We start from the raw sequence: 26523 nt of genomic DNA, 5'->3' as shown, positions 1-26523 counted from the left end.
ATATGTTTCAAACCACTGATGGAGTTATAGTGTGGAAATATTAATGCAAGAAAGTTAGCCTAGCTCCAATTATGTAACTGCAATTAGCAAGTTAATGAGAGTGGAATGACTATGCACCCTTAGCCTGGTACTCGAGACCTTTTAGGAATGAACAACTTACTTTCCAAATCTGTGTCTTGCCACATCCCTTTACTCCTCCTCAAGCCACACACATGATGCTACTCAGGGCTCCTGGTGTATACCCCACATCCTTTGACCCACAGCCTTCACTCATGTCCCTTTCATAGAGAAGCTCCCACTCCCATCTCAACTTGGCCAAATCCTGGCCACACCTCGTGGGGCCCTTGACCCATCCAGCCAGAGGTAACCTCTCTCTCCCTCCTCTGGACTCAACAGTTTTCTCTGAATTATTCTGTTGGCATTCCAAACTTCTTCCTTATATTCTAGCCATTTAATTTATAGTTTTTCTCTTAAGCTAGAAAGTGAGCTCCTTGAGGTCAGGAATTTTACTGTAGGCATCTGCATATCTTCCATAGCACCTAGCACAATTCTTTACACATAGTAGATATTCAACACTTTTGGTTGCCTAGATATATAGATGAAAATATCTGAAAATTCTACAGAAGACAGGATGGCAACCATGAACCAGTAGCTGAAGTCACTGAGAATTTTCTTTTCTTCCATACATAAAACTATTAAAAATTAACAATATCATAGGAGATCACACCAAGCATTAGAGACATTAATTATCAAACAAGACTCATGGAACAGATACAGTTCCTTTCCTCCCCTTCACTTTCGGATGCCAAGGTCTTATCACTAAAAGCTGTTAGCAGTCGTAAGAAGATCAGAGAAAGAAATCAATTAAATACGCTTCATACGAAAACTGCCTGGTGAACATCAGAGGCTCCTCTGGAAGTCTGGATTTCATCTGTTTGCTATTTTTGTCTCTCTCTCTTTTGAGGGGCTATGGTTCATGTGCTTCTGGTTTCATACACAGATCCTGAATAATTTTATAAGGTAGATTCCACAGCTTCCTTCATTCAGCCACTGCCATTTCTTTCTCCCACACGATGACACTAGAGTTCCTTCAAAGACTGCTTTCTAATAGTCTCAAACTGGGCTATTCCTTGGGACTAGGATAGACTGGAACAGATGTGGAAAATGTTTCACATCATGATAGAAGCAAGATGCCAAATACTGGTGTGTGGGATGTTACTTTCTCACGCAGCGTGGCTTATAAAATAATGCAAGAATGTGACATGGTATGCACCAATTCTATCTTCAAGAGTCTTGACTGCAACTATTTTTTCCAAACTAGAACCTCATGAGATTCTGCATGTCAAACAGATCTTGAAAAAACATGCCGTGGAGTGAAATGAAGAGACAACTGTTCTAAGAATGTCTGGTATTGTGGCACATCAGCAGACCACAGAGCAAAATAATTAAGCTTCCTTTTCTGATAAATTTTGATGGCTTCGATATATAATCTTGTATTTCTATTCAGGAATATTAATGAAAAAAGCTAAATGTTGCAAAAGCTTTTTATATTCTTTCTTGTATTCTCAGAGAAGAGTTCTAAACCAGGCTCTAGTTCTTAGAAAATTTTAGGATTACTAAAGGGATAGCACTCGGGAAGAAAGAAACCACGGCATTTGTGAAAATTTTTCAATATTTTAAAACCATTTTTTTATGCTCCAACATCTGTTGCTTCCTTCTTTACTTAATTACAAGTTGCTTTGAAAACTATTATGTATGTGAATTGTTTTAACAACTGAAATTATACATGTTCAATAATTCCACTGGAGGCACTCCGATGAAATAATAAAAAAAATGGGAAATGCAAATCTTAAACAAAACACAAATTAAAACATATTGTTGATATAATTAAACACTTATGTTACTTCCCCAAAAGGAAGAACTGTCTGCCATGAGCCAACCAAATGACAAGTATAATGTGATCAAAACTGATTTTAAAATCCTTTGGCTGCACTTGTATACGTATGAACTATTTCTACAACACACTTCATCCTTGCTAAGCGAACATTGGTTTTAAAGCACATTCTGAACACCACCACCCACAACCCAAAACACAGTAATGAACAAAATGGAACACAGGCCATTTCTGTTTAAGCTTCACAAGTGGGGACTCCTCCCTCAGTTTTAAGCAGGGACCATAAATCCCTTATTCACCAGGTATCCCCAGAGCCCATCACAGGGTAGAAGATTAACATTTATTAAATAAAGGTGGAATGAAAGTGGTAAAAAATCAAGATGCTCAGAGTCTGGTTACATCAGTGTGAGTTCAGGCAAACATCTATTAAGACTGTGATGTACGCAAGTCTTGCAAACCTGAGTATACCAAATGAGACCACACCACAAAAGGCACAATCAATTAAGTAAATGACAAAAGCCTTCGATCAGAGGATGTCTCCCCAGGTTTTTGTTTGCTTGTTTATTTACTCGATTTTAGAAGGGATTTTAGAAATGAGTCAGCTAAGGCAATAGGTTGGCCTCTATAACATGAAACTCAAATAGATCAAACCCCAGCTTCTCCTCTTTCCCACATGTTGGTTGAGCAGAGTTAACATCAGTGTAGAGCCACAGGTCTCAGGTTGGGATGGCAGAGTAGGCAGAACCTTCGTCTCATACAGTCACAACCCAAGCTGCTGTAGGCACAAAAATGCTTCCTGGAACCATGGCCCCAACCTGTACAGTGATGTGCTGGACTGACATACGATTTTTAAAGAGTGGAGGGGAGACGGAACTACCCAAAGATGCAAAGAAATGCAAGAGCCCATCCTTGACGCTACAAACTGCACACCAGGACAGGAAGTCCTCATTCCAAATGAGAAGGGCAGCATCAGAGCACACCATTTAAAGGCCAATTTGGCTGGATAACCGAATCACTTTTTAAAAACTATGAACAAGCAACACTGCTCCGAGAATGTTGTCTTTAATTGCAGTGGCAAGTGCCCAGTGCACCTGGGAGCAGACAAGGTGAGAAACTGACCAATAATAAGTGCCCAATTTGTCAGGGACATGAAATCGATTAAAGGACTCAAGGAGCACCTTCTACAGATAACGCATGATTAGCCCAAAACTGCCAGCAGGGCTACAAGCAAAGACTGAAGGTGCATTTGGAAAAGAATATTCCCTGATTGTTTCCAGAGAAAGTTTTACTAAGGTTTTAAATTTAGAAAGCCATATTTAATTACTTGTTTTGTAGCAATTAAAAATCTGGCATCATTTAAAACAAGAGACTTGGGTTTCCAATGGCTGAGTATTTGCTATGCCTTTAAAAGAATTGGTCTGTTCCATGTGTACTGTGTATTTACATAGGCCTACAAAGGATTTTAAAACTCATGGCTATTTAGTGGAAATTGTTACGACTGAGAATACTGTTATTGTGTTTCCATAAGTAAATTTTAGGTATTTTAATGTCAAGTATTGGAGAATCTTTATGATGGAATTTATTGGTAAACTGTAAAGGGAAAATCTGCGTGTGTGTGTCACACTTAAGTCACTTTTCCAGCAGAAAACCTCTATTCTTAAAGTTTCCCTTTTCATTTAGCTTTGCAATCACTGTATTTGAATTATTATAGGTAGAAACAAACCTGATTTTTTTGTAAAGCAAAAGAAATCTGTGCAACAGACACTTCCAACACCATAAATAAAACATTTTGTGAAATATTCCAGATCTCCATACCAATTTCAATTTCCAGAGATTGTAGAGATAATTTATATGTTCTAGAGGCACACTTTTGATGGATTAATTCCTATAATCCATCATTTTTCTTTTCCCTCCATCTGCGTCATGCATCATTCTTAAACTTGATTGTTCAACTTCCAGCATTAAATTTCAGACAACTTACACTTTTGTGGCCATGTGCTGTACCACTTGATTTTGTGTACTGATGTTAACTTTTTCAAAATACTCAACCCTCTTTAAAGAAAATGTGGCATTTTCACTCTGACAGTCTTTCATATTTTCAAGCTCTTCACTGAGACACCTCATAACAAAAGAAAGTAAATTTTGCATTCCCATGCTTATGGAGATGCAATATCAAGTTTCAGCTAGGGATCAATCATTTCCTTTGTGGAAAATGTTTGGAAATAGAAGGGAACGCATTTTACAAGCACAGCGCAATGGAAGAGTTCACACTGTGACCTTCTTCATGAAGGTGAAGGTCATTCGTTGAGCTTTCATGGTAACGGATCACATGAAAATTTCAGATCATCTCCATTAGAAATAGCAATTAAGAAAGAACATGCCTTTTAATATCAGTTGTTAAGTGATATTTGAGAGGTAGCGTCTGTGGGTGGGAAGGGAAGGAGAAAGCTTGGGGGTGGGGGTTGCCCACTTCCTCTCTTGTTCTTGAGTATCTGGGATTTGAGGGGCTTCTGAAGAGGAGGGTGGTGAGGGGAGGGAATGGGCATAGCAGTTAGGATGATTTTGATTTTGACTCAAACTAGCTGAAGTGAACTTTTTTTTATTGAGGTCATATTGGTTTATAACATTATGTAAATTTCAGGTGCACATAATTATATTTTAGCTTCTTTATAGACTGTGTCATGTTTACCACAAAAAATATAGTTTTAATAGACACAGAAAAAGCATTTGACAAGATTCAGCATCCATTTATGATAAAAGCTCTCAATAAAATGGGTATAGAAGAAAAGTACCTCAACATAATTAAGGCCATATACAACAAACCCATAGCCAACATCATACTCAACAGGGAAAAACTGAAAGCTATTCCTCCAAGAACAGGAACAAGACAAGGATGCCCACTCTCGCCACTTCTATTCAACATAGTACTGGAGGTTTTGGCCAGAGCAATTAGGCAAGAAAAAAGAAATAAAAGTACCCAAATTGGAAAGGAAGAAGTGAAACTCTCGATGTTTGCAGACCACACGATCCTACATACAGAAAACCCTAAAGAATCCACCAGAAAACTATTAGAAATAATCAACAACTACAGCAAAGTTGCAGGGTAGAAAATAAACTTAGAAAAATCAGTTGCATTTCTATACACTAATAACGGACTAGCAAAAAGAGAACTCAAGAATACAATCCCATTTCCAATCACAACAAAAAGAATAAAGTATCTAGAAATAAATTTAACCAGTGAGGTGAAAGACCTGTACACTGAAAATGATAAGACATTATCGAAAGAAATTGAAGACGACATAAAGAAATGGAAAGACATTCCATGCTCACGGATTGGAAAAATAACCATGGTTAAAATGTCCATATTACCTAAGGCAAGCTACATATTCAATGCAACCCCAATGACATTCTTCATGGAAATAGAACAAAGAATCCCAAAATTTATGTGAAACAAAAAAAGACCCTGGATAGCTAAAGCAATCATGAGAAAATACAACAAAGCTGGAGGCATCACAAACCCTGACTTCAAAATATGCTAATAAGCTATAGTAATCAAAACAGCATGGTACTGGCACAAAAACAGACACACAGATCAATGGAACAGAATTGAAAGCTCAGAAACAAAACTACACATCTGTGGACAGCTAAACTTTGACAAAGGAGCCAAGAATATACAATAGAGAAAGGAAAGTCTCTTCAGTACATGGTGCTGGGAAAACTGGACAGCCACATGCAAAAGAATGAAAGTAGACCATTATCTTACACCAGACACAAAAATTAACTCAAAATGGATTAAACTGAATGTAATATGTGAAACCATAAAACTCCTAGAAGAAAATATAGGTAGTACACTCTTAGACGTCGGTCTTAGTAGCATCTTTTCAAATACCACGTCTCCTCAGGCATGGGAAACAAAAGAAAAATAAACAAACGGGACTACATCAGACTAAAGAGCTTCTGCAAGGCAAAGAAAACCATGAAGAAAACGAAAAGACAACCCACTAACTGGGAGAAACTAGTTGCAAATTATATATCCAACAAGGAGTTAATTTCCAAAATATATAAAGAACTCATACAACTCAACAGCAAAAAAAACAAACAATCCGATCAAAAAATGGGCAGAGGATATGAACAGACATTTTTCCAAAGAAGATATATATATGGCCAACAGGCACATGAAAAGATGTTCATCACCACCAATTATTAGGGAAATGCAAATCAAAACTACAATCAGAGACTACCTTACATCTGTCAGAATGGCTATAATTAACAAGACAAAAATTAACAAATGGTGGAGAGGATGTGGAGAAAAAGGAACCCTCATACACTGCTAGTGGGAATGCAAACTGGTGCAGCCACTATGGAAAACAGTACAGAAATTTCTCAAAAAATAGAAATATCATATGATCCAGCTATCCCACTACTGGGTATTTATCTAAAGAACTTGAAATCAACAATTCAAGAGTTTTATGCACCCCTAGGTTCATTGCAGCATCATTCACTATAGCCAAGACGTGGAAGCAACCCAAGTGCCCATCAAGGGACAAATGGATAAAGAAGATGTGGTATATACACACAGTGGAATACTGCTCAGCCATAAAAAAAGACAAAATCGTCCCATTTGCCACAACACGGATGGAGCTTAGGGTAGGATGTTAAGCAAAATAAGCCAGACTGAGAAAGACAAACATGGCATGGTCTCACTCACATGTGGAAGATAACCAAACACAAGAATAAAGAGAACAGATTAGTGGTTACTAGAGGGGAAGGGGCTCGGGGGGGAGGGTGGCGAAAAGGGTAAAGGGGCACATATATATGGTAACATAAAAATTAGACTATTGGCGGTGAGCACGATGCAGTCTATACAGAAACTGGTAAATAATAATGTACACCTGAAACTACACAATGTTATAAACGATTATGACCTCAATAAAAAAGAAAAAGAAAGAAAAACTGAAAGCTATTCCTCTAAGAACAGGAACAAGACAAGGGTGCCCACTCTCGCCACTCTTACTCAACACAGTACTGGGAACTTTGGGTCTCACATAGCCAGTCCCCAGTAAGGGTGGCTTCCAGATAGATGGGTGCCTCAGTGTCCCCAGCTCTGCCTCTCCACTTTGCTCCTGTTCCCCCCCCCCCCGAGCTGGTGGCCCCTCAGGCGGCCAGCAAGTGGGGAGCAGCAGTTCCAGCTTCACCTCCCGACAAATCAGTATCCCAAGGAAGAGAGGGGCCCTCCCTTCCTGTGTCTCCTTCTGAGGAACAAGGAGACCTTTCCCAGGAACCCGGGCAGCTTTTCTTTCATGGATCCACGGCAAGAACTGGTCCACACAATGGAGAACCACTGTGCTAAGTAAAAATGCCCGACAGAAAACCAAGAGTAATCTGGCCCAAGAATAAGCACCCACAGCCATTTGATGTCTGGAAAGTTCTCAGGAGTCCATGAGACCCTACAAGGCAGGGGGGCCCCAGACCGTGTTGAACCCCAATTACTGGGTTGCAGCTTCAGAAATCCTGAGTTCATCAGCCCATGCTAGTGCTGCCCGGATCTGTTTCCACGAAGTCAGGTGTCGCAAGTGCTTTAAGGTTCCCACAGTGCGGCCCCCGCCCCATGAGCCCAGCCCCAGGCACGGTGGGGGCCAGCCATCCTCCAGCAACGTCCACCTGGGGCCCAGGCCTTACTTCCTGTGGCTTTTTGGATCGGGGTCTTCTCTGAGGCCCCTAGAGGCTGCTGAGCCTGTGAGGGTGCAGCCGGGAGCATCCTCAACCAAGGGCAGCTCATGAAGGGCAGGTGCTCCCGGGAGGCATTCTGCAGGCTTCTCAGTTGTCCTGGGGGGACTCTGCCCTGCTGCCACAGCAGTGACTCTGACAAAAGCCTAACATGGGCTGTCTTCTTCCTGCCTCACTTCGCGCATTCCCCCAACTGCTGTAGATTCATGTCCCAAACAAACTATCTGACCTGAGCCCTTGTCTTGTCTCAAGCTCTACTTTAGATGGAGCTCAAGCTAAGATGCCAGGCTTGCCCCTCTCAGCCCCTACCTCCACAGTGCAGACTGCAGCCCAAAGGAAAAGGTGACAACCACCCTACATGTTTCTGAGGCTTTGAAGAACTGCAGTTTTCATGCACTCAGGTCAGGGTGAGGGTGACCCTGAGGGTCCCACGTACAGCACCCAGGCTGTGCATTGCCCTTCTACAGGGATGCTACTCACAATTATATGACCTTTAACACCCTCTTGGAACTACGCAGTGCACCTGCACAACTGTATGAGGTGTCTTTGGAGGATAGAGATTGGAGAGGGTGCTCCTCCCAGGTGCATCTAAATATCTGGGGCTTCCCCAAGAATCCTCTGGTCCCTCTGGACTCTCAGTTATATGCACTCTCTGAAGTCACCAAGAGTTATCTGTTGTTCTCAATAAGTGACAAATCATTGCCCTTTTCTGCTTTTAATTTGATTCACTTCAAATTTGCTGTGGATCATACTTAGCTGGGCAAAACAGATTTCTATAAGCATGTTGGTGTTTTGGGTAACACTAGGAAAACTGCAGTCTTTTAACCTTTACCCTTTTAAATTATTTTTCAGATATTAGATGAAGTTACAGAATATAGTTGGGAAGCATGCAGGCTATCCACATGAATGCCCAGCCTTGCATCTGGCTACCCCTCATCGAGTTGGCCCATCGTGCCTCTTTGTGCCAAGTTTCCACATCTATAAAATGGCTACATTAATAGTCATGACATACCATTGGTTTGCTGGGAGGGTTAAATAATAAAATTCCCGAGAAGTACTTTAAACAATACCCAGCATGTAGAAATTATAATGGCGATGATGATGATGGTGGTGGTGGTGATGAAAAATATTATTTTTATCTATAAAAATTCTCTATGTTTTCAATTGAGTTAGAATCAACGATTTGATTTGATTCATTAAATTTTATTTAAGAAAATTGCTTTTCTAGAATTATAAAGTGGTATTTTCAAATCAATGGATAAAACTAGTTGTATCTAAACCAGCAGGCAGGGCCAACTGGCTCATTACAGTGAGTGAAGCTTCCAGACACTTCAATAATTAGGCCATGCAAGGAGCCCAGACAGCGTCTGTGACCGAGCTTTCAAGGCACATTAGGGGCAGCAAACAAATGTGCAGAAATGGATCTTGGCCCAAAATGAAATAATAACACTTTAACACATATAATTTAGCACAAACTGACAATGTTCAAAGGACCTGCAGTCTAGCATATGTTGAGCTTACATTGTACAAACAGAACAAAAACAAATGGAAATAGCTGAAGAAGGAGAGAATTTCCTATGCACCTCCTCATAAAGATCTGCCCTTTCTCCATGGCAGGACCACAGATCTCTAGAAAACTACTAATTCAAAAATGAGGAAACACTAAATACGAGTACAAAGGAACTAACAGCCACAGACTAGCAAACAGTCCATTTAAAAACTATCTTGTTTGGCTGAAAACCTCAGTCTCTCCCAATTTATGTTTCCTCTATATTTTGTGCAGAAAGGAGGTGTCGGCTGTCTCATTTGACTAGAAGGAGGTGTCATTGCAAAGAAGTGTGATTCTCTAGAAGATATTTTAGTACCAAAAAAATACATGGGCACTAGAGACAATTTTATCAATTTAGGAGGAAAGGAAATGAGTCTTTCTAATAACTACTTTCTAAATCAATCTAATTTTCATGGCTGGAGGATACTAGCTCTTGTCTGTTAATCTTGCATTTCTCACCCCTCTATTTTCTGCAGAGGCCGCAGCATCCTGGACCTTTTCAGCACACTTTGTACTAAATAAAAGTAAAGATAAATAAGGTCCTATCATTTATTATATGTTAACACATGAACAAAAAAATTATGTAAATGATGCCATGACATTAAATTCTATTTGTGCCCAGAGAACCAGTTCTCAAATGCTGGCCCAGTCACACATTATCAACTGGCCACTGGCCAAGTTCATTAATCTTCCTCAGGTTGAGTTTTCCCAGCTCCAGGAGGAGGTAACAACGAAAAGTGCCCAGCAGGGATACAGGGGGATAGACATAACACATTTTAATTGCTCCGGGCACAGCATGCAGCAGGCGCTCAATAAAAGTTAATTTATAATGTAACACAAGATTTCAGTCTATCATAACACGCCTAAATAACAACTCCAGTGTGCTTGGTTACAACTTCATTTCAATAATTCATTTGATATTATGTAATACGTCAGGATTTGTAAGACTTGATTGAATAATTATCATGATGGTTACTAGATATTATCAAAACAGGTTAAAAATGAAACAAAAATATGCCAGAGATAGTTAACCTCAAAGTGGCTACTCTAAAATGATCTGGCTAATTATTGTAAATCAAATAATTATAACCTTGAACGCTCAAGTCACTGATGTGATCGAGGCTTAAATCCTGGCGGCGTGAGCTAGAGCAGACACTGACCCTCTCGCGTCCATTTTCCTGCAGTTACAATGGGAGGAGTAATCAGAATGGTGACACCTTCTCCCTGGGGCCTAGTCCTCCATGGGCAGTTCACTGACCTGGGTAGTCTCACCTGCCTCATCCCTCAGCACTGGTACAGTAAGTCACATTCACAGAGTGGACCAGAATGAAAGTCAGCTAGACTGTACATGGCTCTCAGCGGGCACTCAATAAATATCATGATTTCCCCTTATTTCTCTCTTCTACTGTGCAGGGTTACTGTGAACATTTTATTATATGACATAGGATTTCAGTCTATCATAACATACCTAAATAACAACTCCGGTATGCTTAATCATAACCTCATTTCAATAACTCATTTGACATTATGCAGTTAGTCAGGATTTATAAGACTTGATCTAACAATTATCATTTTGGTTACTAGATATTATGAAAACAGGCTAAAATGAAATATAAATATGTCAAATATAAGTAATATAAAATAATAGTACATTTAATATAAATTAATATAAAATATTGATAATACTTATATATGAATACAAATATTAATATAAAGGTACGTCTAAATATAATAACATATAAAATGTGAGTTGTTGTTATTGTTATATTACTCAAGAATAGAAGTTTTTTCCCCTAAGACTGTGTGTTGACTGCCAATAATGATAGTGTTGATAATTTCTATTTTATCAACGCCTATGTTAGATGTTCCACTGAGCTAGGATATGTATGATATGATACATATACCTATGATATATGATATGAGATATATACATATGTCATACATTATATGTGACCTCCCAAACAGTCAGGTGTGAGTGTCTCATATTTCATTTGAGGATGCTGACTAAAGATGTGGAACAGTACCTCAGGGGTCCTGGTGACTCACAGGCAGCCCTGGGACACAGGCTTCGCCTCGCTCACCCACCTTCCGTGCCATCCTCACCTGCTCTGTGAGGCCACAAGTGTGAACGGATGACATGGAGAATGGGGAGGTCCCCCTCTGTTTTTGTCAATCAGCTCCCCAAACAACTCAAGGCTCCATGGCCCCCAAGCCTTCAACATTTGAAACTTTTTTTTACAGGAACTCTATTTTTCCATTGTTTTATTCTATTTTACGTTATTGTGGTAAGAACATTTAACATGAGATCTACTCTCTTGAATTTTTAAGTGTACAATGCTGTATTGTTGACTACAGGCACAATGTTGTATGGCAGATCTCTAGAGCTTGTTTGTCTCGCTTAAGTGAAACCTGATGCTCATTGATTAGTAACTCTTTCTTTCCCCCTTAACATCCCCCTTGGCAACCATCATTCCACTCTTTATGAGTTTGACTATTTTAGACACCTCATCTAAGTGAAATCATACAGTATTTCTCTTTCCATGACTGGCTAATTTCACTTAGTGTAATGTCCTCAAGGTTCATTCATGTTGTCACATATTGCAGAATTTCCTTCTTTTTAAAGGCTGAATTACTATTCCACTGTATGTGTATACCACATTTTCTTTATCCATTTATCACCTGTCGAGGGACATTTAGATAGTTTCCACATCTTAGCTATTGTGAATAGCACTGCAATGAACACAGAGTGCAGATTTCTGTTCAAGATTCTGATTTCAATTCTTTTGGATGTGAAGAAATTGGAACCTTTGCACTCGGTGGGAATGCAAAAATGGTGCACCTGCTATGGAAAACAGTATTTTTAATTTCAGAAAATTAAAAATAGAACTACCATAGGATCCAGAAATTCCACTTCTGGGTATTTATCCACAAGAAATGAAATCAAGATCTCGAAGAGATATCACCTTTGGAAATTTAAGAGCTGAGTTTCAAGAAAAGGAAAGAAGGAATGGCTCTCAGTGTGGGTCCTAACTGTCTGCACTGAACCTCTCTTATTGAGATTTAAATGAAGGCTTAGTGATTTATTCAAAGACAAGGACATATGAACTTCACAGGGGAAACTGGGAAATCTTGTCATGAAATTTCAATTTTAAAATGGTGGAGCAAGAAAACATTCTCAAGTTTTTATAACCTATTCATAAAATCTATTATTTCTTTATAAGCTGCACTAGTACTCAGAAAATTCAAATTCTTACACTTTCCACAAACATGTCTTTTACTGTGTAGATAAGATTTTATTAGCATACTATCATGAGTAATGAGCTTGAGCTCAGAGAATCTGCTGATGCCCAGAAATAACAACTAGAGACAAACAACATAGGAAGAACTCACAGTGACGGGCCTGAAAGGTGAGACCTTCTGCCAGAACCTCACATGCATCACCAGATTCCACACTGACAGTGGCTCTGGGAGCGAGGGACTGTCACCCCCTTCTTTGAAGAGGAGACTGAGATTCAGACATATCACCTGACTTGTCATCCAGCCTGATGCTGGCGAGCAGATAATCAACTTCATGACTCCAAAATCAATAAGTTACCTATTCTTAAGGCTACTGTCTTGATAAAAGACCTCCACTAAAAACAAACATACTTTGTGGCCAAAGATTTATAAACTGCAGCAAGAATATGAAGATCAACATGTTACTCTATCTAAATAGCTATTATTTTTTAAGTAAACTTCTTAGGAATTTAATTGATAGGATATATTTTCTAAGCAATCCAAAGAAACCGAGCCCCTCCTTCATCCTGCTTACATGCATCAGGGGGCAGGGACTGGCATTCTTGCCCTAGAGGAGACAGAAACTGGGATAAATGGGAAAAGCCATGTGGGAAGGAAAATAAATTTGTGCTTCTATCATACAAAAAATGGATTGCTCCACTATGCCACCTTCTTGGAAGTACATGGCCAGTGGATTAACTTTGGCGGGGAAGGAAAAAAAGAAAAAAAAACTAAACTAAAATATTTTAAAAATGATGAGACATGCATGATATTCTTCTGGATGTGAAAACTGATGTTATGTTTGTTTCATAAACCATAATTCTGTAAATTTAGACATAAATCAATCAATAAATACATTAACATTTTAGAAAGATTCGATTTCTACATTTATAATCAGATGTATCTCACACACACAGGCACACACACACACATTCCAGTGACTATAAAGGAGTTATGCTATACTCTCTGTAACATACTTTTTCTTTCTTTAAACTGTTTTCAAACGTAATTATCAATTTGCAATAAGAAAACGAATGACTTGAGAAATGTTTTCTGAGTTCTTCATATTGCAATGTTTCAGAAACTAAAATGCAAGATCATCTCAGGTCATCCAGCCCTGGGGTTTCCCAGCAGACGAGACAACCTGTGATAGAGGAAGGGAGATCCCAGCCTTAGATGTTGAGCCACCAGGAACACAAATGATATATTTCAGCAAACAATTCACATTTGAATTGTTTTCCTAGAGTAAGTGAATGAATGTTCACGGATTGACCCTTCACTTTTTTTTTTTTGGTGAGGAAGATTAGCCCTGAGCTTTACATCTGTGACCATCTCCCTCTATTTTTCATGTGGGATGCCACCACAGCATGACTTGATAAGCAGCGTGTAGCTCCACGCCTGGGATCTGAACCCGTGAACCCTGGGCCTCCAAAGCGGAGTGTGCAAACTTAACCACTACGCCACTGGGCTGGCCCCAACCCTTCACATTTTAATAAATAATTTTAAATTTCAGCATCTGAAATATCAATAAATATATGATCCTAAATTAGACACCAAGATTTTTCATGGTTGAAAGTTACTTCAGGCTGACCTGGAAAGAGGTGCCTCTAGAATCAGTGACAGATTCTATTAAATCTGCTGCAATATCTTTGCCAGTGCAAAGGGGAAGAAATCTAATTGCAAATCCCAGTAACAGAAATCGCCTTGGGTCGGGCAAAATATCTGACAAAGCACCTCATAACCCTCTTCCTCTCTCTGAATTTCCCAAGACTGTCTGGGGTGTGTGGTTTTTGTATCTCACAAGGATAAGCTTCACAGCAGCAAAAAAAAAAATCACTAAATCTCATAAACCAAGATTACAGAAGTACTGCAAAGACCAACTGGTAGGATCAGCGAGGAAGGATGTCAAGCCAGACCTTCTCGTGCTGAACTTCACCAGAACATCCCCACTGTCTCTGCACCCACTCTGCAGTGCCAGCACCAGGGGAAGGCGAATGAGGTGAAAGCCCAGCATCCTTCAGTGCTCAGTCATTCTGACCGATGGAGCAGGACGAGCAACAACAGGCCTTTGGGAAGGTGCTTGCACAAGCGGAATTTTATCTGAGGGTTTAAAGTATTAAAAGAAATACGACCTGCTAGGGCGGAAGACAAACAGAACCATAAGCTGTCTTCTATTTCCTCTGAATTGGCATCAAATGTGCTCTGACAACGGCCCCATAAAGTCTCTCAATCCTCAGCGTCTCAGGTTCATCCGTCTTCTATATCTCGGTGTGAGCTCAGTATGGAGACCCTATCCCATTTTCCCAAACCAAACACAGTGAACAGAGACAAGCAGGCTGACATTTTTGTCCTGGCTCAGAACTGGAATCAAACGTGGCTGGAATCAGAACTGAGAGACTCCTGGGGTAGTTTATATCTCATGTGAATACTTAATGCAAGAAGCCTCCAGGCTACTCTGAATTTCCAGTGTCTCCTCCAGACACTCTCATCAACCAGAGAAACTTACATGACTCACAGCATCTGGTGTGTGCAGAACATCTAGTGCTTGGAGACATCATGTTTACAGAGCATTTGATGTTTAGAGAGCACCTAGTGTCTGACAAGAATCTAATGCTTGCGGAATATCTAGTGTGTGGGAGCACCTAGTGCCTGCAGGTACCTAGTGTGTACAGAGCATCCAGTGTCTGGACATGTCATGTTTACAGAGCATTTCATGCCTAGAGTAGTGTTTGCAGAGCATCTAGTGTGTGCAGAGCATTTAGTGTTTGCAGAACACTTAATGTTTGCAGCTTATCAAGTGTCTGCAGAGCATTTAGTATTTGCAGAACACCTAATGTTTGCAGTGTGTGTGCAGAGAATCCAATGTGTGCAGAGCATTTAGTGTGTGTTAAGTCTGGATTCCCAGCTCTTGATTGTGGGCTGGGAATGAGGAGAACTGTACTCACCACGTTACAGCCCACACAGTCAGGCCCATTCTCGCAGGTCCTGTGGCGAGCTTGAATGCCACCCCCACACTGGGCTGTGCACCGTTCCCAAGGACCCCAGCCTGTCCAGAACATGTGTGGGGGGCACAGCAGATGCTCATTGCAGTATCTGTAATGGGGAAACCAAGAGGGAAAGGAAACTGTTTAGTGCAACGTGAGGCCACAGACCTTTCCACTTTCCATCCCTGCACCAGATGTTGAACACATGGGCATGCTCCGTGTGGAGGGGCTTTTTGTATTCAGAGTGGTGGCGCAGAAAGGAGGCAGATGTGGCGTTGGCCATGCTATGTGTGCACAGACAATGGGATGCACGGGAGACAATGAAGAAAATGCTGAACTCACAATGCAGGATGGATCTTCCTGTGCAGCCAATTAAAGGAGAAACAAACAAAACAAAACCCTTCAAATAGACACCCAAAAATGAGAATACACAGAAAACATCCAGATAGGGCATTTATCTTCTAAATAGGAACATTGAAAGATAAAGTAGGTTATGAATACAATGTCAGCAAAGGTGTATCTGGAATTCACTTCTCATCCTTGAATCCAATAAGGCTCGTAATCCTATTAATATAAGGTAAAGAAAAGGTAAAGCCTGATTTTGGCATGAAGCTTCATGCCATACACCGTTCAGCTAAATTTATTTGTAGACCCTCAGAATGATGTACAACAACCTTAATTTAAAAGAACACCAGTTATCCAAAAAGAGTGAAATTACTATTTACAAATACTAGTCATAGTTTTTAGCGATTGAATATACTTCTACACTTCTACTTATACATTCATGTCGTTAATTTTTTGCCAAATATATAAGGCCTTCTTTAGCCTTAGATCAGTCAAATTTCTCCTCAATCTTTAATACTACAAGTGAAATGAAGTGAAGTGAGGAAAAAAGAAAATAAACCAACAAAAAACAAGAAACAGCCTGGCATTCTATAGGTTACAGCACGTAGGGAGGAAGAGGTTACTCTGAACAGAGCCAAATTTAGTGAGACAACTTTGGCAATTTAAAGGACTATTTAAACTTAATAGTCCATCTACTAAACACAAATTTAGCTTCTAGAGAACACTAGAATGAGAGACTTTTTTGTCTCTCTCCCCATCCGTGGCCACCTGTCTTCAGAAACAGGAGGCAGAGGTTCCTGTCTTCTAGGTGAAGTCAGTCCCCTCTAATGCCATCATTATTAATAAATGCTTATGCCTGCAGGACCCTGTGCAAAGGGCATTACCACAGGTGTTTACAACCTGAGATGAATACAGGGAATGGACACAAGCCCAGGATGTGCCGCACAGAAAACACTATCTTAATAAGTAGAAAATAGGGGGAAATGGTAGCTGGTTTCCCGAGACCAGGAGTAATTTGGAAAGCATAGCTTCCTGACAGCAAATGCTGATAAGATTCAACTCTTTTTCTGTCAAACCAGGAAAACTTGAGGGAGGAGGTGAAGGCTTCAGGAACAGGTACAACAATGAAAAGTAAAAAGACAGGGAAGTCAATACGATGAGGTATATTGAGAATCAGCTGGCATTCTGGAAAAGAATGGAAGGTATAAATGGGAAGAGTGAAGGAACAAAGGTGACTGAGGAGAAGAGAACAGGAAAAGGTGACAGGAGGTGGAATTATCTATCTCTACGAATAGGGTGAAAGAATTTGAACTTTATTTACAAGGAATCAAGAAAGCCCCACAAAGGTCTAGGGACAGACCAGCACCGTTAGAGTGTGAAGACTGGTCTCCAGCAGCTGCTGTCTCATTCTGCTGATGGCCTGGAGCCCCCTGAGATTTGAGGAGCTCTCTATGCTTGAGTGTGGGATCTGGGCCTCCAGAGACAGGTGGGACCACCAGCAGAAAGAGCTGATGGAGCAAATATCAGCCAGGAGAATCTGGATTGCAACAATCCAAGGGGGAGATATTCCAAGCTAGACAAATATGATGGAGGTGGAAAGAGGAGAGGAAGAGGTATGCATGGCATTTGGTATAGTGGGAGTAAGACATGGTATCTGTGTGAAGGCATAGAAAAACAAACAAATAGTAGAGTCAAAAGTCAATCTCTCAAGTGAAAGTGGGAGGCATGCTTACTTCCAGGGAGAAAGAGTTGATATGTCGTGGAAAAGAAGTAGCCTGAGACTCAAGAACCAATCAGCCAAATGATTGAGTTTCTCTAAACTTTCATTTATAAGAGTAGCCAGTGGAACTACTACTAGTAGCCAGTGGAACTAAGAGTAGCCAATGGAATAGTTATCACTCTTGTTCATCTTTTCATTTTTTAGAACAGAAGAGAAACATTAGGTTTCCCTCTTAAAGCGTCATATACAGTCTCCCAGGGCCCTGACTCTCAGAGCTCAGGGCTGTGGACATCCTTATGTGTAGGAGGGAAAGGGAAGCAGCCTTCTAATTAAGAGAGCATGACCTCTAGATAGAAGATCCAAAACAAAAGTGAAGATACAATAGATTAAAAGAATTTGACCTTAGGAAGCATGTGCAAACGTGTAGAGTTACAATAAGTAACATCCTGACTGCTCAGTGATTATTAACACGTGTGTTGGTGCATGGAGTGTTCCAAGAGGAAATTGCCATTTGTTTTGAGAATATGGTTGCAAGAAGGAAGTCAAGAGAACTCAGAACATCAGAACTCTCAGCATTTAATTCAAAACATCCATGTGCGTCTTCTCTCACTGTGGACAGAATGAGAAGTAGAAGGCCACCTCCTGTTTCCAAGCTGATTCACTGACATTTAAAAGGTATAGACCTCCTAGACTCTTTGGCCCTAATTTCAGCTTTCAAAAACAAAAACAAACAATAAAAGATGAGGGAGGGCAAAGGAAAATCTTACTAAAAATGCTCATAAACACTTGACTTTTAATCAAAAGCACAGCAACTGAGCTACCACTTTCCCATAGCAAAATAAATCATAGTGCATAAATGTGTTCTCATATTGGCCCGTAACAGGCCCCCTCTGAAAGAGCTCAGCGTGTTATTATGGCTAGTAATCCACTGCAGCAGAAACTGAAAACTGCAGGTAGAAGAGAACTTCCAACCAGTGTTAATAAATTATATATTTGGCTACATTTTAAGGTTGTCGACAACTTGCCTTCCCTTCTTTTTTTCTTTCTCCTTCTACAGCAGTCCTGGGGAAAAATCCACACCAGGATATATGAATATGTCACCACCTGCAAGGCAGGTCAGAAGGGAAATATAAATTGCAAGGCTAGCTCTGTCCCTTTGTGTCTGGGTTTTCACTGACAAATCTACCCTGGGAGAGTCTGGTCAGAGGCAAAGCCCTTACAAGCCCCTAACTCTGGATTATTTGCAATTTCAAGGAAGTAGTTTCCCTCCCATCCCCTGAGTCCTCCACCCCAACAACATGTGCTCCTGAGAGAAGCCATTCTTGTTAAATCACCCACTGGATCTCCAGTTTCTTTCTTGGTCACAAACAAAAATGGGAATCAAAAGTTAGTTACCTTGGTGACTCTGCTTGTTCAAGGATTTTTATTAATTTATGGATAAAATATCTACACGATGCGCCAGCCGTTGGTTCCCCATTTCTCTAGTCCTCTAAATGCAGCTGGCTTTTACCAATAATGAGCTAAACATTTTTGAAATTTTATGGGCTATCTTGGATCTCTAGTATCTTAAAGCACTGAAAGTCACAGATGCATTTCATGATGCATTAAAAATTAAGATTTTAATTTTGCCCATGACTGCTCATTCTCATTATGCATTTAAAAGTTAATTAATCACCCAGCAATATTTCTCCATAAATTACCCATTTTTCCACAAAACTAGTCTCCATGAAAAGAACTGCCTTTCATAATCTTGTATAGACTAGACTCTCAACACTGCACCATGTTTCTTGTCTTATTTCTTCATGCTACAAATTGTGTCTGTTCTGGTTAGGTCCACGCTAGTTTCTCACTGCAGCCTCTGTTAGCCTGAACCAATCAGAGCCCTGTTAGAACTATTATCTCCTCAGTTCCCTCTAAGTGATTATCTTTTTGCTGGGCCATACTGGAATAACTGAATCTTTTGTGGCACCAGAGAAACTGTACATACATTGGGTCTACCACAATATTAATTTTTATCCCAAGAGAAAGCTAAGAATACCCACTAGGGGAGGATAATAATTTGCAAAGAGCATCACTTTGGCACCCCACAAGATTAAGCAAACATGCCCATGAAGACAAAGAATAATCCCATAATAAACCCCCATTGTTTCCTGGGATTCTTCACTTTGATAATGCCGTGGACAGACTCTAATGCGGCCCTATGACCCCCACTTCCTGAAATTTACACCTTGTATAATCCCCTCCCAGTGAGTATAGGTGGGACCTGTGACTTGCTTCTAACCAACAGAATACGGCAAAGATGACAGGATTTCACTTCCATGATTATGTTACATAAGATTATAATGCCTTTCTTTCAAGAAAACACTTCCTGCTGGCTTTGAGGAAGCAGACAGTAAGGTTGGGAAGGCTCAGGTGGCAAGGAATTGAGGGCAGCTTCTGGCTAACGGCCTCAGTCTGACAGCACACAAGGAACTGAATGCCGCTGACAACCACAGGGCCTGGGAAGCAGACCCTTCTCCAATCGAGGCTCAGATGAGAACACAGCCATGGGCTACAACTTGGTTGCAGCCTGTGAGATCTTGAAGCAATGGACCCAGGTAAACTGTATCCAGACTATGAACTCACAGGAACTGTGAGCCAATAAACATGTGGTGCATTAAGCAGCTGAGTTGTGGTAATATTACTACGTAACGACTATTGAAACAGATTTTCTACCAAGATGCGGTGCTTCTGTAAGAAATACCTAAAAATGTGAAAGTGGCTTTAGGAACAGAGAATTGGTAGTAGCAAGAATTTTGAGGAGCACAGTAAAGAAAACCCAAATCGCCCTGGACAGACTGTTACTATAAATCTAGACTTTGAGGATGCTGTCAGTGAGGGTTTAGAAGGAGACAGGATAAAGAAACCACCATGAGATAGCACTTTATAACTACTAGGATGGCTACAATAACAAAAAAAGGAAAATAAGTGTTGGCAAGTATGTAAAGAAATTGAAACCCTTGTACATTGCCGGTAGGAATATAAAATGGTGGATCCACTGTGGAAAACAGTTTGGAGCTTCCTCAAAAAGATAGACATAGAATTAACATATGACCCAGCAATCTTACTTTTAGGTATATACACAAAAAAACAGTGAGTCGAACAGATACTCGTATGCTAACGTTCATTGCAGCACTATTCACGATAGCCTAAAGGTGGCAATAACCCAAATGCCAATTGATGAGTAAATGGATAAACAAAATATGATATGGAATACAGTCACATATTATTCAGCCTTAGAAAGGAATGAAGTTCGGATACATGCTACAACATGGACGAACCTTGAAAACATTATGCTAAATGAAATAAGCCAGACACAAAGGGCAAATATTACATAGTTCTACTTATATGAAATATCTAGAATAGGCAAATTCATAGAGAAAGAACATAGATTAGAGGTTACCAGGGGCTGGGAGGAGGGGGAAATGGAGAGTTATTACTTAATGGTTGCAGACTTTCCATTTTGGGTGATGAAAAAGTTTCCGAAAAATATAGGGGCGATGGTTGCACAATATTGTGAATGTAATTAATGCCACTGAATTAAACACCTAAAAATGGGTAAATGGCAAATTTTATGTTACATATATTGTATCAGAATTAAAAAAAATTAAAAATGGGGCTGGCCTGGTGGCACAAGCAGTTAAGTGCGTGCGCTCTGCTGTGGCGGCCCAGGGTTTGCCGGTTCGGATCCCGGGCGCGCACCGACGCACCACTTATCAAGCCATGCTGTGGCGGTGTCCCATATAAAGTGGAGGAAGATGGGCATGGATGTTAGCCCAGGACCAGTCTTCCTCAGCAAAAAAGAGGAGGATTGGCAGATGTTAGCTCAGGGCCAATCTTCCTCACACACACAAAAAAAATCAAAAATGAAATAGGAGCATATTATCGGAAACTGGAGGAAGGGGGAACCTTGTTATACAAGACAGAAAGCTTCCAAAACTGTCACTGCAGTAATACGGAAAGCAGAACGTGTAAGTGTGAAGGGAATCATATAGCTAAGGACGTTTCCAAGCAAAGCAGGCATTGCCTGCTTTCTTCTTGCTGCTTACAGTAAAACATAGGAGGAGAGAGAAAAATTGAGGGAGGGAATATTAAACAGAAGGAACCAGGACTGGGTGGTTTTGGAAATACCTGGCCTCTCCTGATGGCAAAAGATGCTAAAATTAAGAAATAACTTCTGAGCACTGTCAGGAAAGCCTGGCATAGAGTAAAAGGCTGAGGGTGTGACTGTACAACCTATTGTTAAAACCCCAGAAAGATCAAAGGATAAGAGTAGTTTTCAGTCGCACAAGGGTCCCTTCAAGAGGTCTAGAGCAAGGATGTGCCACACAGATCTTCTCAATGAGGAGCAAGTTCTGAGGTGTTGTCCCTCAGCCATCTCAGCAGGATCTCCAGGTAGAGAAGGGCCATCTCAAAAAGTTCTGTGGGTGTAGATTTGTTTAGTGGAGCAAATCCCAAGTAAATCCATGGAAGACCTACAAAGATTATTTCAGCAAAAATATCACCAGCTTGGACTGACAGGTATGGAGAAAGTATAAATAAAATGAGGCTGTTGGAAATCCAAAAATTCTACTGGCAGGAAGCAGGCTGATAAAACTACCCAGCTGCAAGCATATGTTACCTTTCATGGAAAAGGAAGGATGATTCAGGAAGCAGAACTGAGAGCCCAGAATGCAGAGCCAAGAACGATGAAGAATTAGACCCAGGCCTTGAAACTTAACTGAGCAACTCCCAACACTTGTCTGGCTAGATTTCAGAATTTCTATGGAGCAGTGATTCCTCTGTTCTTTCCATTTTCCTCCTTTTTGAACAGAAATGTCTGTAGCTGTTACCCTCTGTCTGTGCCACCATTGTACACTGGGTGTATTGGTGGCAAATAACTTGTCTCTCATTTTAGAGATTGACGAACTGAGAGGAATCACACCCAGAGAATCTCATTCACATTTGTGCATGACTTAAATGATAAGGATCTGGACTTTGGGGGAATGATCTATGGAATAAAACTTTTGGGGACCTTGGTTGTGAGTGAAATGATTTTGCATGTGGGATGCACACATAATCAACTGTGGCAGATACTCTAAGGCAACCCCAATGATCTCTGCCTCCTGGTATTCACATCCTGTGTAATCCTCCCTTCTTGAGTGTAGACAGGGTCTGTGACATACTTGTAACCAATAGAATATGTCAAGGTGATAGTATGTCACTTTTGTGATTATGTTACATAAGACTGTTATGCCCATCTAGTGAGGAGACTCTCTTCCTTGCTGGACTTGAGGAAGCAGGTGACCATGCTGAGAAGGCTCATTTGGCAAGACACCTAAGACACCTAGGGCAGTCTCTGGCTGACACCTAGTAAGAAACTGAGGTCCTCAGTTTGACAGCCCACAAGGAATGGAATGCTGACAACAACGACATGATCTTAGAAGTAGATCCTTCCCCAGTCGAGCCTCAGATGAGACCACTCTGGCTGAGCAGAGAACCAAGGTTAAGTCAAATTGGAACACCTGATCCACTGAGATTAAGAGAGAATAAATGTGTGTTGTTTTAAGCCATTAAGTTTGTAGACCTTTTGTTACACAGCAAGAGAAAACTAATACAGACAATGACATTTGCATTTTGATAATATTTACAAAAAGGTCCATTGCTTCATCCTTGTCAGTGGCCTCTTTGGAAATCAGCACTTCTACATAGTTCCTACTATTCAAGAAAATCATTTTCCAGGAAATTTTAGAATAGAAAAAACAAACTGTCCATACCTTTTAAAGTACATGTAAAAAATAAATTAGATATTTTCTTTATCTACTATTTCAGAAAAAATGATGTGAATATTTCTGAGATTTTTGTTGCAATAAAGCTTCCATTGAATTATTCCAAATATTTTGTCCCAAATGAAAAGTCACTAACTATAATCCTGGCATTAACTTAGGGACATTTTTGGGAGAATCAATTTATTCATTTGTGGCCATCCAGGAGCTCTGTAGGGTTGATGGTGTTTAAACAAGCATGATGTGATTTTATTAATGATTCTGTATGTCTAGTCGTTGCTCTTTTGTACCTTCCCACGGATGCTGGGGTCTCCTTTAAACTTAGTTAGTTCTCAGATATTCTGTTGTCAGAATTAGGATGAAATTCTTTTATATTATTTAGGTAGAAAGACATCCCACATAACGTGGCAAAGAAATCTAAGAACCTTTTGTTTATGAAGACCAAGAAAAAGATATCATGTACTTGGTTTTTCTAGTTTTCATTAACCTCTTGATAGTTCCCTAAAAAGGCTGTAAAATAGGAAGACTACAATTTTATAAAAATCTTATAGAGTCCCTGCTATTACCATCCATCCATTTATTACTTAAACACAAATTTTCCTCCATTAACCAAATATTCATCTAGCCCAAATGAGTGTTTCTTCCGTAAAAAAAAGAACATTTTAAATGTAAGTTCCCCAAACACACTAGCCATCCTGATCTTTTCCTGAAAATGTAGCTATATGAACAATCATAAATGGATACAGAACGTACATATATGTTAACCACAGAGTTAAATGCCTTCTCCCTTCCTATGTGCTCAGTTCGGGAAAGGTGATAACAAGTGTTATGACTGTGGATGTGCTGTGATTCCAGGGACCACTTCCCACAGATGAAGGTGGCTTTGCCTGAATGGGCTGTATTATGTGACAATTTATAGCATTTTAAAACTTCCAACCGATTTTAAATCTTACAATGCTGGAAAGAGCAGGGAGACGACTCTCCTATAATCGGCTTTCCCATTTATCCACTGGTGTTAGATCGGAAATGACAGACTTGCACAACATGGTTTCGGGGGACGACTTCAAAAATGAGCAACCCTGCTTTGTAAAAATCATCTTTCATTTTCTTCTGAATCAAAAGGAATGAAATCTTAATTGGTAATTTAGGAACGCAGTGAAGAAGGAAAAGAATGATTTTACTCAGTTGTTATTGAGGTTGTAATAAATACCTAGTAGAGAACTGTCTATACAGTAGGCCTGTTGGTTTTGTCTATATAAATACTAATCACACAGCAAATAACTACATACGGTATTTTTATGAGGCTTTCACTGACCCATATCACCAGATACAAGCCTTACTACATTTTAATTAAAAAGTACTGAAAGCCATTTTGTGTCACATGGATCAATACAAGTTTATGGCAGTATGGCAGAATAAGAATCCTAAAATCGATGTGAAATTCACCTACTTGGATTTTCTCCCAATAATCACAAACTGGAATGTACTTTAAATATGCAAGAAAGAGCCAACCATCACAACTGCAGACTTTAGGAGGCTAGAACCAAATGTCTGATTCTATAAAAAGCAACAAACTATTAAATGCAAGCCTGAACTGAAATGTCCCCATGATGTGCTGAAAGCTTAAAATACACATGGAAAAGAATGCCCTCTCTGTGTTGGACGGCAGCTTCACCGAGGACATCTGTTAATAGACGAGTGTGGAGTTTTAAATACAACCTAAACCCTGAATATGTTCTCACCTACGCTCCAGCTGCTTAATTTAATTCTAACGGAAAACTTTAGCTCATCTGACCAATATATTCCACCTGGATCCAGGCCCATCTCAGGTCCTACTTGGAACTGTAGGTTTTGAGACTGGTCTAGTTGAATTCTAACAAGAACAATTGTTCTCCAGCAGGCTCAACTGCCAAGTCTCCAGGGAGCTCAGCACAGAGGTGACCGCTGTCCCTGGATCTCCACTCCCTTGGGAATTGCTCAGCTGAGCGAACCGTGTAGGCACCACGGTGGCCCAATGTTGCTGTCAACATGAGGCTTTGGTCAAAATTAAAGGATGTCAGGAAAAGAAGAGAAGCCTTCAGCTCAAAAGAAGAGGAGCATTCAGCTCAACAGATAAGCTAAGCTAGATACCAAACTAAACCCGCAGGGAAACTGGACCCTGCTGGAATGACAGTAAGCGTGAGCATGGCGATGTTGGGAGCGCAGTGGTACATACCTTTCCTCGCGATTCTGTCCTACACACACCCGGCCCCCGTGCCGAGGAGTGGGGTTGCTGCAGGACCTCTGCCGCACCTGGAAGCCGATCCCACAGGTGGTGCTACAGGGAGACCACGAGGTCCAGGGGGTCCAGCCTCCATTCCTGGGGAGAGGAGGAATAGGGTCACTGGGTCAAACTGCCTCAGAGTCCAAGCCCTGTCTGCACCCACCTCCAAATTCACGTGTTCCCCACCTGGACCATCTGAATGGGGGCTGTGACAGGAGAGGGAATGGGAGCCACAGGACTGAATGCGCTGTGTCATGGGAATCCCAGTTACTGTGGGATTTTTCTCCCAGGTATTTGATTTTAGAGTCAAGATAGGAAAATTGAGAGTAAAGTTTTAAGTGCACTATAAATAATTTAAAAAGGGCTATTTCAGAAACTATTAAGAAACTTTCATTATGAAAATGTTAAGCTAATGAAAAATAATGTTATTTCATTGAAAAGCAATTAGAGGTAAATCTTTGAACCTCTAGAGTTTATGACTTTATTTGACTTCTCCTGTATCAGTTGTAATCTACGAAAAGTGCACATTGGAACAAAATAATCATCTAAAACTACACATAATGCTTACTTTTAAAACCTATTAACATCAATGAAAATAATAACTCTCTTGATCGTATTCACATTGATAAAGAGCCCTGTAATGTTCAAAGCTTTAAAACAAATTTTATTAAAAATGAAGGAAGATATTCAAAGTTCAGATTCTTGGCTATTTTCCTTGAAATTTGAGAAAGATACAGAGTATAAATCAGGAGTGCAAACTGCATATATCTGTATTTATTTATGTTATCATATATATAAAATAAGATACTCATAAAAATAAAAGGAAAATGAAATAAAATAAAAACAAAATGAACCACTTTTATAAAGGTGGTTTATAAAATAAACCACTACTGATAGCTAGAGTAATTTTTTTTACATTATATTTTCTCCTTAAAATGTCAGTATTCAGGATGTTTATAAT

At 40.1% G+C, this 26523-nt stretch overlaps 1 protein-coding gene across 3 annotated transcripts in view; it reads right to left on the bottom strand.

Moving 5' to 3' along the window:
* The window catches only part of SEMA5A (semaphorin 5A), a 465422-nt gene that overhangs the window by 45755 nt on the left and 393144 nt on the right, over positions 1-26523 (bottom strand). For all 3 annotated transcript variants that reach the window (XM_058564359.1, XM_058564361.1, XM_058564362.1), the window contains 2 exons: positions 25515-25658; positions 15392-15539 (listed from right to left, as the gene is read on the bottom strand). In XM_058564359.1, the coding sequence (XP_058420342.1) occupies positions 15392-15539; positions 25515-25658 (292 nt within the window). The remainder of the gene's footprint in view (positions 1-15391; positions 15540-25514; positions 25659-26523) is intronic.

This window comes from Diceros bicornis, chromosome 20, assembly GCF_020826845.1.
Source record: "Diceros bicornis minor isolate mBicDic1 chromosome 20, mDicBic1.mat.cur, whole genome shotgun sequence".
Lineage (NCBI taxonomy): Eukaryota > Metazoa > Chordata > Mammalia > Perissodactyla > Rhinocerotidae > Diceros > Diceros bicornis.
This window is presented reverse-complemented; position numbering and strand designations above follow the sequence as displayed.